The 13,548-nt window shown below is 32.1% G+C and overlaps 1 protein-coding gene across 2 annotated transcripts in view; it reads right to left on the minus strand.

Moving 5' to 3' along the window:
• The window catches only part of STXBP4 (syntaxin binding protein 4), a 225,896-nt gene that overhangs the window by 141,361 nt on the left and 70,987 nt on the right, over window positions 1–13,548 (minus strand). Inside the window, exons 11-12 of one of the 2 annotated variants that reach the window (XM_011979251.1) lie at window positions 6,342–6,431; window positions 2,496–2,561 (exon numbers count right to left, since the gene is read on the minus strand). In XM_011979251.1, the coding sequence (XP_011834641.1) occupies window positions 2,496–2,561; window positions 6,342–6,431 (156 nt within the window). The remainder of the gene's footprint in view (window positions 1–2,495; window positions 2,562–6,341; window positions 6,432–13,548) is intronic. The other variant, XM_011979252.1, reaches the window with a different exon arrangement.

Here is a 13,548-nt window from a genome sequence, read left to right on the forward strand (position 1 = left end):
AAAAAAAAAAAAAAAACAAAAAATTCTTTTTGGTGTTTATGAAGGTTTGTATTTTCATTCTATAGGTTATCTTTCCATTATTACTTTTTAAGTGCTTACTGTCTCCTCTATTTTTACCTAATTTTTATGTGATATCAGTTTTAAATATTTGTTGACTGCTACCCTTTGCTTATATAAGAAAACGAGGTATTCTGTATTCCTTTTTTCTTTCTTATCCTCCCATCAAAAAATTTACATCTTTTGACTTTTGTTAACACATTTAATGTTGACGTGTTAGTTTTTTCATCCATGCACTGACTCATTTTAGTCTCACCTGTACAATAAAATATATGAAGCATTTGGAAATATTTTTCAATGTTATTTCAGGCATTTTTTAGTTGGATAAAACTCATCCTATCTGAAGGTCTTCAGGAATACCACATGTGTGTAGTATTCCCTTAGTGCTTGTATATCCCAAACTGTTTGCTATGGCCTTGATATTTTAAAAGTCAGGTTGGCTGTATACAACATTTTTATATACTTTCTTTCTTTCCTTTAATGTTGAAAATGTTGTTCCACTATTGCCTTACTTTGCATGTTGTTTTGAGAAACCTGATGCTGGTCTAATTCTATTGCCTTCGTAAGTTACTTAATCTTTTTACTTGGAGGCATTGTGCATTTATTTTTCTCTAAAGTCTAATAATTTTACTAGAATATATTGTAGAGTAATCTTTCCAGGTCAGATTTCCCCAGTACCTATATTAGATTCAGGTCTTGTTTTAACTTTAGAAAGTTTTCTTGGATTATAGTTCTAAGTATTAGTGCTGTTCAGTTATTTTGATTGATTTCTTTAAGAAACTCTTTTACTTCTTGATTATACTTTCACTTTCCTAGTTGCTTTTCTTGTTTTTTCATTGCTTTTTCACTTGATTATATTCTTCCTAGGGCAACTTGTAATTTAGTTTTCATTTCTGATAGGATTTTGTCTCTTCCTTCTTTCCTAAGTTTTATCAACTCTCATTTCAGTTTTTCCTGATTTTTTTTGGGGGGGTATCAATATCTATTATTATTATTTTTTAAGCTTCTGATTTGAGATGTGTTTTTCTTAGCCTGAAATGCTTATTTGAGGATATTCCCTTGAGTATGGAGTGTGACATTACAGTTTTCTTAAGCTTTTTGGTTACATTGTTTTGGAAAGTTTTCATCAGGAGGAAAACTTTCATTGATATCAATCTGATTTTTTCAGTTATTTTATAATGATGGAGATAGAATTTTTGTTCTATTCTTTTTTATTTCACAGAAAAAGTTCTTAGTTCAAGAGCACTCTCTTCTGTGCAGTTTATTTAATGGATCTTGTTTTGATGGTCATAGGGTAGGGTGGGTGGATTAGTAAGTTGTGTTCCGCTTTCATTTCTATAAGATCCTTAATTTTCCCTTCTTATTTCCTTCTTTCCCATCATTGCCTAGTCTCCAAGGAATTCTATCCATTCTCTATTTATCTGGTTCTTCCTCAGAAACAATGATTCTTCAAGGCTGCCACTTCTGATTGCATTCATACCTTGAAGTCTCTTTTTTGTAGCTAGTGCTAAGAATCACCAAGTCCTGACCTATGTCCAGTATTTTGGCACTTATTGTTACATTTTCTCTTTCTGGGGTTGATTTTGTTTGTTCTTCATCTCATTCATGGTTTCTCTCTATTCTTTATTTCAGAATTGTTCAAGCCTTGCCTCCTCTGTTCTCTGTAATCCAGGTTTCAGTACAGGCAAGCTGCAGGAGTTTTGTTGGAATTATTCTTTTTCTTACTTTATTTATACATACTTTAAAGGCTGTGGTGTTTTATGTCACATAGTCATATTCAAAATATGGGTCCTGCATGGTTCTATTTGCTTTCTTTGTTGATTTTATGTTTTCTAGGGGGACTGTGTGAGGGAGATTCAAAATCAGGTGATCACTGTTGATCTCTAACAAAGTTCTCTTATTTATATTTTATTTGTCATTTGGGTTTTCATTTTATGATAATGTCATATATTTGTTTTATAGTAAGCTACCTCAAATTCTTTGAAGAATAATGCAAAGTGAAAATAAATATTTACTTTTTATTATTAACAAATAAATGTAAAAAATGCTCTGCCTTGATGGCTTTTTTGTTCTTTAGTAAAATGAAGTATGAGTAACAAAAGAAAAAAGAGAAAGAAAAAAGGGGAAATGAAAGAAAAGAAAACATAATGGAAAAGTAAGGAGATTGGTTATTTTGGTCTATGGATATCTTTCTTTCAAAGCAATTTCAAAGAGATTTTAACATTGTTTTGAGCAATAGTAGCAAGACTTTAGCATAGGTAAAGCCTCCAAAAGTGATTGCTTTTAAGATCTATGCTATTTTGTATTATATAATATGTATCAGGAAGCTCTGCGATATTATTAAGAACCACTGCTTTATAATTATACCTCATATGTTCACACACACACACACACACACGTGACACATGAGCACACATATACACAATACATATACTTACTTGCTTCACATTCTGGAGCTCTTCTGTCAATTGTTTCCTTTGCTTATCTGATTCCAATAATTTTTCCTATATTTAAAAAACCACCAAATTAACAACTTGTTATGAAACTATCAACAAGTATGACTTATTAGTTCCTTGTTTCAAAGCTTATATTCCCCAAATATCAAATTGCTACAATCTGAAAATGTTGCTTCTAGTCATTTTTCCAGCTTTACATGGGGCACTTAAAAGTAATTAGTTATTTACAGTAAATTGTGATGTAAATATACTTTTTATTACCTTAATTTTGCATAATCTCAAAATGTAAGCTCAAACGGAAGCCAGTTAAGAGTACAAATGTGTAAATATTAACTGGATTTTGGTTAAGCTATCATTGCCAAAGAGATACCAAATTGAAGAGCATTATTATTACAAATTAGAATTAAAGGTCTTCGACCATACTAAAGAGGGCATATGATGAGACTGGCTCATCTCTTAATTTCCTAATTTAATTTTAGCTTATTCTTGGAAGATTATCCATGAAAAGACAGATATGACTAATGTAACCAAAATATAAAATAATAGTTATTAAGATTAACATTATGCATACAAATAAAATACCTTTGGATTTGAAATTAAGTGAAGTATATACCCTACAATGTCCAATTTTGTTAATTGTATCTTAAATAAATCCACATTTTATTGGTCAAATCAGAAATACTAAGAGTAATTTAAGAGCCATTAAATACAAACCTGAACAGAGGAATTGCTTGAACATTAAATTGAGTGGTAAAGATTCATGGCAATATTGCAATGTTTATAAGAGGCAATATCCTTTCTGGTATATTTCAGCTTATTCTTGTCTAAGAGGTGAAATGAAGGTATATGAAAATGAATGTAATATAGCAATCTAATGAATATGCCACAGGAGCCAAGAGACTGCTGGCTCCTGTGATTTTATGTTCTGGCAAGTCACCTTCACTCTTGGTGCCCTAGTTTTTTTTGTATCTGTAAATGGAAAATATATCTATTTTCCATTCACCTTTGCAAAGCAGTAGCAATGTGAATTCTGCAGAAAGGCTTCCTTAAATAAAGCCTACAACACTTTTAAAAATTATTCTTGCAAGATAAAAATTAGCTACTGACATAAAATTATCTTGGTTTCATTTTTATTTGTAGTCATATTAGACATGAAGAATAGAGATGTCACAGGATAATGGAAAGTGATGAGACACCATCTAAATGCTTTATGAACTTCATTTAACAACCTCTGCTTTCATATGAATGTATAATACAAGTAAAAAAATTGAAGACAAAAACATTACCTTTAACAAAATATTTACTGCTGCGTACACTACTTTACATGGCTTCTTTAACTGGCCAGCTAATAGATAGGTTTTGAGGTAAAAGTAATTATAACATGTAAAATTTGCTTTATCTGGAATTTTTGCACCATATTCTAACCAACTGAGCTAGCTGGTTGCCAGCTTATCTGGGAGTTTAGGTTTTGTCATATTAGGGTATACTCAATTACATTTCATGAACTTTAAAGGCAAATCCTAATTTATTGAATGACTCCTCAGGAAAGTCTTATTTAAATGTTAAATTAATATGGCATAGACACTTTCAAATTAACATTCTAATAATTACTATTGATATTAAAATAAAAAGAAATATATCATATCACTAAATTTAACAATGATAAACTATAAGGAAATGAAAAAGATCTGAGAGCCTCTGAAAATTCTGATAAACCACAAGTCTAATGGTTTAGGCAGAGATAAGAGAATACATAAAAAGTTATCTTATTAAGGTAACCAACATTGGGGAAGTTTTCTAAGAGAATATAAGGAACCATTGTCAATGTATTTTTAAAACTAAATTTTTATTTTCCAGCAAAACAATTGTTAAACTAAAAAATGTGGAATGATAGTGGTTTCAAAGGTAAGAAAATAAATATATAAAATACTATTAGAGTAGTGAAATCCTCATATACTTTAGGAAGGAATGTGAATTGGCAAAACCTTTTCAAAGGGAATATGGTAACATATGCAAAATTTTAAGTGTCTATAATTTTTAATAAAGCAATTATATTTTCAGACATTTATTCTGTGTATATACTGTACAAATGCCCATAGATACATCTACAAAGCTGCTGAAGATGAAATTATTTTTAAAAACTGGAAATAGTCTAATGTCTATCAATAGGGAACTGGCTAAATAACCATTTAATTTATAGGAGAGTTATCGAGAAGAATTTGGTATATCTGTGTATATTAACCTGAAAAGCTGCCTGAGATATAATTCTTATAAAGAGAGAGAGAGAGAAAAAAAAAAAAGACGGCAAGTTATAAAAAAAAGTGTGGATGAATGAAGTGACTTACATAGAAGTGAAAATACACACATACTGGAAAAAATTTTCTTAAGGCTTTATTATTTTTTGAAGCAGTTTTGGATTCATAGCAAAATTGAGAGGAAAGTACAGAAATTTCTCACATACTCCCTGTCCCCACATATACATATATTTATTTATTTATTTTTGTTTTTCTGTTTTAAATAGTAGAGATGGGGTCCTGCTATGTTGCCCAGGCTGATATTAAACTCCTGAGCTCAAGTAATCCTCCTGCCTCAGCCTCCCAAAGTACTGCGATTACAGGTGTGAGCCATCATGCCCTGCCTATTTTTTAAAAATATAATTTTCTGTGTAGAGAAAAATCTATGAAAAGATAAATAATATATTTGCAACAATGGCTTTCTCTAGAGGTTGGAATTATAAAAACTAAGATAGCAAAAAAAATTTTCTTTCTTTTTGGTGTAAATATTTTATATTTAATAAAAAATAATTGTCAATATACTATACCTTATTTAATAAAATAATTTAAAAAATATGTTCCTATGGTGAATTAGTGGTAAATCAAGTGGTTATGTTGCTTTTCCTGAAGATTTGGAAAATATAGCTTTCTGTAAAAATTAGGATATAATTTAAATGTAATATTCCTCTAAAAACAGAATGAAACCATATAAAGACAATCAAGGCTAGACATGGTGGCTCACACCTGTAATCCCAGTACTTTGAGAGGCCGAGGCAGGTGGGTCATTTGAGCCCAGGTGTTTGAGATCAGTCTGAACAAAACAGTGAGACACCATCTCTACAAAATAAAAATTAAAAAAAAAAAAAAAATAGCTGAGCATGGTGGCATGGACATGTTGTCCCAGCTACTTGGGAGGTTGAGGTGGGAGAATCACCTGAACCCAGGAGGTTGAGGCTACAGTGAGACGTGATTGTAGCATTGCACTCCAGCCTGGGCGACAGAGTGAGACCCTGTCTCAAAAACACAAAACAAAAAACCAAACAAACAAACAAACAAAAAAGAAGTAAAATGTTACAGTATATTTGGGATATGTGTGTTTTTTCCTCTCTTACATAATATTGTCTTAATTCCAAGTTACGTTAGCAAAACATGATGTCCCTTAAGAATAGCCCTGCACATGAAAAAAAATGTATTTCCCAAAGAACTCACAGGATCCAAAACTGCCACGACTTGCTTTATTGGCTCTTCATCTAATTCTGCCCTGGCCACCAATGAGAGAGAATAAAAAGGGTAAGAAAGAACCTGAACAGAAGACATGAGCAAAAACCATTGTTCACACTAAATGTTGTACAGATAATGTGAAATATAAGTATGTAGACCAAAAAATTAATTCTCTAAAGGCTAACTGAATAAAGAATCTGATTTTTACTATTTGATATTAATATTTTTCCATTAAAAATAAAGTTAAGCCCCAATACTTCAGAATCCAATATAGGATATTTTTCTTTTTCTTTTTTTTCTGAAGAAAACATAAGGAAACTAAATTAGAGGTTACCTTAAGTGTATTTACTTCTTTAAAGGCATCATCTCTTTCACGCTTGAGCCTTTCCATTTCATCTGCTTCTAAAGAATCACAAGGAAGAAGCTGTCAACATTAAAATATAAGAGAAAAGTTGTGCATTAGATGCTAATTATGAGAGGTAACATAAAAATCCTTTTTGACTAGTCTTAGGCTTTTGTATTCTAATAACAAAATTCAGTTTCTTACGTTGGAGTCATTTGATTAGATAAAAGGGAATATTAAAGTATTAAAGCAATTTCACTCATTTAGGCTTAACTTTACATTGTTGTTACTTATAATAGAATTTTGATTTTGTTGTCACCTTTATCATTATTTTAACAATATAATTTTCCTTAAAATTCCAAATTCGAAGACTGTGTTTATAATGTCAAAAAGACTTCAGGAATTACCAACATAAACGATTCCCTAAATATATTCATTCTAATAGCATGGTATCTAAGGCTAACAAAATGCTGTACATTATAAATCAGATGGTTTACATGAGCCTAGTAAAGTATATTTATCAATTATGTATCTGGTTTTAACTAAGTGAAATGTAATGCAACAGACAAGTGGCTTAAAAAGATTCCTGCACAGAAATTGTAGATTGAAGATAATATTAATAATTTATGCACAAGTGAATAACAACAACAAAAAATAGCAGAGATGACCAGTTCTCTTATATCTAGCATGATGTCTTTGACCATCAATTATAATGTAAAAAACAACGACAGTCTAATCAGAGATAAAAATCCAAGTTTACAGCCATCTCCTATGTGGAAGCTATAACAACGAAAGAAAATAGAATTTAAAGGATTAAGTGGAGAAAGCGGTTGTTATGTAAGCATGGGCTTAAAGCAGGGCCCTTTAGATAGGTGAAGCGAATGTGGAGTAGAAAAAAAAAATAAAAATAATTAATAATATCAATCACTTACTGGAAACTTATATGTGCAGATGTATTACTAAGGACTGTATATATTCAATATCAATCACCTTGTCTCCATTTTACAGATGAAGAAACAAGCTCAGAAATGTTAATAACTTGCCTAAGGTTTCACAGCTAACAAATGGCCATTCCAAGAGTTCCACAAATCATAGTCTCTGATTTTTACTAAAGATTCAACAAAAAACATGGTGGAATAGATGTAATAAACTCATATTTGCTTTCCAAACTCTAGAATAACAAAAGTAGGAGTTATTCTTCCTATTTGGGGAGAATTTATTTCCCTGAACATCACTGGTTCTTTTTGGTCTGTCACATTAGCTTTTGGGTATCTATGGACATTGCCAATAATTTATATGATCTACATTCTTCATGGTTCTGTTACTCTGCTCTCTCAGAAGTACTCAACACACATACTCATAAGAATTCATTCCTAATTGTTAGAATAATTTTGAACACATTTTAAAATGTAATAATATTTCCCAGAGTGTGTTCCAAAGGATATTAACAGGCTTTGTGTAAAAGCAAAATTGAGTGGTAGTGATGGTGGTAGTTGTCAATTATTTAGAAAAAATTAATCTTACTTCCTGCATGGCGTCCAACAGCCTTAATATGCCAATGAGCATTTGAATTGCCAAAAAAAAAAAAAAAGTATAATAACTTGTCATGTTTCCTCAGTAATTTCACCATACTACAAACCCCTAACCTCTTCACCCTGTTGCCTTCATTTATTTATTTTTATACTAGCTCATGGAACTAAAGTATACAAAACACAATCTGGAAAACTCAGTGTTGCTACTCAGCATTCATATGGCCTATTCCATTTTTTCATTCTAAGAAGTGAAATAAGGAGGATTCAAAAGTTTAAATAAGGCTGGGTGCAGTGACCCAGGTCTGTAATAGCACACTGGGAGGCTGAGGCTGGAGGATTGCTTGAGTCCAGGGTTGAGATCAGCCTGGGCAACATAATGAGACCTTGTCTCTACAAAAAGTAAACGAAATTAGCCAGACATGGCGGGGCACTCCTGTAGTTCCAGCTATTCAGGAAACTGAGGTGGGCGGGAGGTCAAGGCTGCAGTGAGCTGAGATTGCACCACTGCACTCCAGTCTGATGACACGATGAGACCATGTCTTTAAAAAAAAAAAAAAAAAGTCTAACATTTTAGATACCAGAGCTAAAATAATTTATTAAGAGAAATTATAGATTGGAATTTTAGGGATGTGATAATAAACTTTAGAACTTAACATCATGGAGGTAAATCATGCATAAAAGAATCCATGGTACTATTTCGAGAGGCAAAGCCTAAATAGTCATAGAACAAACTATGAATTAAAAAAATGTTTTATGATCCCACTGCTATTTTGGACTGTGCAGCAAAAACTTGCAGTCAGAGAATTGGCCATGAATGTTCCTTGTGAATTCTTTGAAAAGCCCCTTTGTGTTCAATGACTTCTTTTATACAGTTCCATTCAAATATACTTCAGCTAAGGAAGCAGCAAATGAATTGTTGTTACTTAACAGCAACAATTCCAGACAGATGCCTGTTTTCAAAATCTATCACTAACTACTGAAATTTATATTCCTTAACCTTCCACATCTGTTTTCTGTCTGGTTCTCACAATATCATTTGTGATCCTTGGATCCCTTGAACTTTGCAACAGCTGGTAAATAACATTGTAAATCATTTCTACTCTGCTTTCTAGAATCTCCTTCTGGAGATGTCAAGAAATACATACTATAGGTCATTGGACTGTGCTGATTAGGTCTGACTTCACTTTTACTGTTGCTGCTCCATCATATTTTAAATTACTTGACTTGTATCAATTCTGGATAACTGCTATTCTGTTGGCCATATTCCCTAATCTCAATTCATTTTAAACAGAAACAGTTACAGAACAGTTAACTTCAGTGTCAGTCTAATTTTATTGATAAGGCCTTCCATTAGAGACCTATTCAATTACCTCCTTTCCTTATAAAAGTGTGTGTGACTTTACTATCCTATTCACCTAAAAATTTCTGGGTATCTTCTTTTCTCCTTCCATTTCCCTGCTCATTCCTTTCACTTCTTATAATCTGGCTTATACATCTTTCCTCTCATTCCCATATTTCTAAAATGATTACTTCCAATTTCACCAATAACACTGCCATGTGACAAAGAAAATGACCCCAACCAACTTTCTTCTTTGTTATATATAACAGTATTGAAGGCTTTTTTCCTTGAAATTTTATCTTCTTTAGATTGTGATATCCTAACATCTCACCCAGCCTTCTGCACATTTAGGCTATTCCCAATGAGTTACTTTCATGTCTACTCCTTAAATGGAGAAAGGGGGTTTGGGAGGTTCCCCAAAGTTTGTTCCTTTTCTCCTTTTTCCCTACAAGTTCTGAGTGAGCACATTCACTATTATGCTTCAACTATCACTCTCCAAAATATCCCCAAATTCCTTCCCAGTGTCTACTTCCTAATTTCCAGTGGCCTTTGGTTATTTGTACTTGCCAGCTTCTTAAATCTCTCTAAAACACAACCTGTCACCGTCTGTACTTTGAAAAAGGCTTTCTCCTTATTTCCCTACTTCTATTAATGTTTCCTGTACCATCATATTCTTAGGTATCCTAGCCAAAACTTTGGAGTTTTTTTTTTTTTTTTTTCATTCATTCCTCTTCCTTAGTTCTCATGTCCAAAGGGTCAGCAAGTCCTACTGATGATATATTTGTTGCAGTTGTTGTTTTCGGTAAGTAATCTAGATCTATCACATCTTTCCTTTCTATTCTCCCCACCTTCACTATACTTTAGTTTTTTATTATCTTTATTTGGATTATTTCCACAGTCCTCTGTCTAGACTACCTACCACCACTTTCATTCCCTTCCTAGATAACCACACATAATATTCCTCTTTCTAAAATATCACTTTTGTCATTTAACTGTTTTCCTTAATGGCTCCTCACTGACTACTGAGTAAAGTACAGACTTCTAAATTTAACATTTACCCTTTGAGGCATAACTTCTCTCACCTGAATGAACCCAATTATCTTTTTTTCTTAAGTAGACTACTCTCTGTGTGCATTACATTCTAATTTTTCTGTTTATGCTAATACTTTTATCACTCCCTAATCACCTCTTGAGCACATAAAATCCTACTTATCCCTCAAAATTTACTCAAATGCCAACTGTTATGAATCTTTTCTGAATGTTCTAAGCTTTATTACTCTTACGGCCTTGCCACACAATGCAGCTTTTCTTACTATAATTATTTGGGCACATGACTTTTCCTTAAAATATGTAGGCCAAGTTTTATCTATCTTAATAACATGTGAACATAACAAAACATGCACACTGCAGTTGTTCAATATATATTTTGTGTTTTTGTTAGGGAAGTGGCTATAAAGTATTTACTGCTATACATGGTGAGAAATATGTACATATTATGATCCAGTATAAGTGAAACATTACTCAGTTTTATCACATACAGTTCACTTTGATATTTTTCATTTTGTTCTATTTCACTTGTTTAAGGGTAGTCGCAGAACACTAAATTGACTTAACAAGAGCCCAAACTGTGAAAATCTATTTTAGGGAATTTAGTGTTCTGTCTATAATTTTAAGATAATCCATTCATGATACAGTACTTGATTAGTCTGGTAAAATCATACTATGATGGACTATATTCTGCTATTGCTAAGTTTAGAGTACTGCTAAATGTGGGCTCCAGCCTTGCCCTTTCTGCATATAACCTTGTGCCAGCAGCAGGTGTAGCACTGTGTGAATTTTGTAATGTAGCAATGATGATTAGACTCACAGTAAGATAATTATATTTTTGGTTCTAAATGTCATATTCTTCCAAACCCAAAAGTTGTCAAACAAACAAAAGTAGGACTGATTTTAAACTGACTCAGCAATTCCTACTTAAAAGATAGCATCTCAAGAGATTTTATGAGTCAGACAAAATAATGAGCAAAAGCAGCAAGTTACAAAAGAGTACAAATTCTATAATTCTATTTATTATGAAATTCAATAAAAGGCAAAAATAATCTATGTTGTTATAAGTCAAAATATTGGTTCCAATGTAAAGGTGGGAAAGTGGTGGCTGACTGGGAAGGTGGCCTGAGGGAGCCTTTTGAGTGGTGATTCCACTTGAGATACATAATAAAAATTCATCAAATTGTACACTTCACATTTTTGTACTTTATTTTGTGTATATTAGATTTCAGTAACAATGTTTTCAAAAATAAATTAAGAAAGACAAGCCATCTTTATCAGTCAAAAAAAAGAAAACATATGAGTGAAAGACATGTATGCCTAACAGAATGACCCAGCCCTGTTGTTTGTGAAACTGAGATGGTTGGGGGGTAACCATAGTGGAATTTCCCACCCTCATAGACAGTTGGCATCTATAACTACAGACTGATTGACATACTTCAGATGGGGGACTAAGCTGCTTTTGAACTCAAAAAAGTAGGGAATTACACTGCAAAACAATCAGTAATTTTGTATTTGTTTTTGGTGAGCCACATAACAGTAATTGTGATTTTTATAATGTTTCTTCTAACGGTTACATTACCCATTAGTGAACGTGAAACCAAAGTTTTAATGAAATACAAGTGAATATTAAATAAGAATGCAATGTACATAGAAAAGGTAACTAATGCTTTGACAGGCTTTTGCTTCAGTTATATATGAAAGTATGGTGAAAAAGTACATTTTCTTATTGTGGACTCAAGTGAAAAAATACAATACAAAATTAATACAATTCTATTACACAACATTTTGATCTGAAGCCACGAATTGGAAATCATTGACATATCGGAATTATTGACATGTCTGGAATTATTGACTCTTGCACAATTGCCATTAGCACTTTGCTTTTCTGTCAAAGTATCACAGGTTAACACATTCTTTTTTTTTTTTAATCCCAACAACTTCCAAACTATAAAAACATTCTTATCTGCCCTAAAATTAATTGGTAAGGAGGAAATAAATTGCTAACTTGGAGCATGACAATCCATTTGCAGCTGCTAAAAAAGATTCGCTTGCTCACACAAAATACTCTAAATTGCCCACTTCATTGGCATGTTGTAAATTACCCAACTATCTTTGCCTTCCACATAAAAAATGAGCATGGCAGCTCTGAGAACTGTTTGGCAGTATAAAACAATGCTCCCTGCCATCAACATTAGGTAGATAAATACACAACACCTGAATCAGCAGAATGAAAACTCTGCTACTTGAATACAGCTTTAGTTCTCTTTGAATAAATGCTACAAAATTAGTTCTGATAAATCAGTGCTTCATGCTGGGAGAACTGGGTACTCTCCTGAGGGTTATAGAACAACCAGATCTTTGGGTGACTGCAATGGGCAACATGCTTAGCAGCAAAAGAGACTGCTTACAAAAGAGAACAAAGTGATTTGAAACATTAAAAAAAGTGACATGCATCATTTTTTAAATGAGCGGTCAGATTTATTTGCTCAATAAATTAATCATACACTTATATACTCTGTGTTTCTGGAATTTGAAATTATGTAATTAATAATAAACAGTATTCAAACTTCCTGTCAATAAAGGGTATCACCTGAAAACAGCAGAGCTCTAAATATGTCCAAGAAATAAATGTGCAATTTTTGTTTTTAAACTTGAACTAAAAGTTATTAAAAACATGTAATACATCTATTCTCCCGCTTGAATTTAGGGTTTCTAGCAGCATTCAAAGAACTTGACTGACCGTATTATTTATTTAAAAGTATCACTGAAAACAGAAACAAAAATAAAGAAATATCTAAGTTAATAAGACTATTAGCAATTCAGAAAGGGGATCATTAGAACAAAAAATGTTGAACACTTCCTGGAAAATAAAAAGAAAATGGGTATAACAAGGTTGTAAGATATAAGGTAAATATATAAAAATTAATTTTATTTTATATATAACCAAATAAATTTAAAATGAACAAATTTTTAACATGTACCATTAATTTTAATGGCAACAAAAAGTGTAAGGTAACTAGATTATTAAAATATAATAATTTAAAAATATGTAAAATATATTGACATCAAAGCAGATATAAATACATGAGAGCCATAACATGTTCACAGAAACTTAAATTTATAAAGATGTTGATTCTTCCCAAAACAACGTAAAAATTCAATAGAGCAAGATTTTTCATGGAACTCATATGGACAAGATAAGACTGAAGATTAGCCAAAGCGATATTTTAAAAGAATGGCAGGGGGTCTGGGAGGCAGTTTGGAGTGATGTCAAAGG

The sequence above is a fragment of the Mandrillus leucophaeus genome, unplaced genomic scaffold (genome assembly GCF_000951045.1).
Source record: "Mandrillus leucophaeus isolate KB7577 unplaced genomic scaffold, Mleu.le_1.0 Scaffold20, whole genome shotgun sequence".
Taxonomy (NCBI): domain Eukaryota; kingdom Metazoa; phylum Chordata; class Mammalia; order Primates; family Cercopithecidae; genus Mandrillus; species Mandrillus leucophaeus.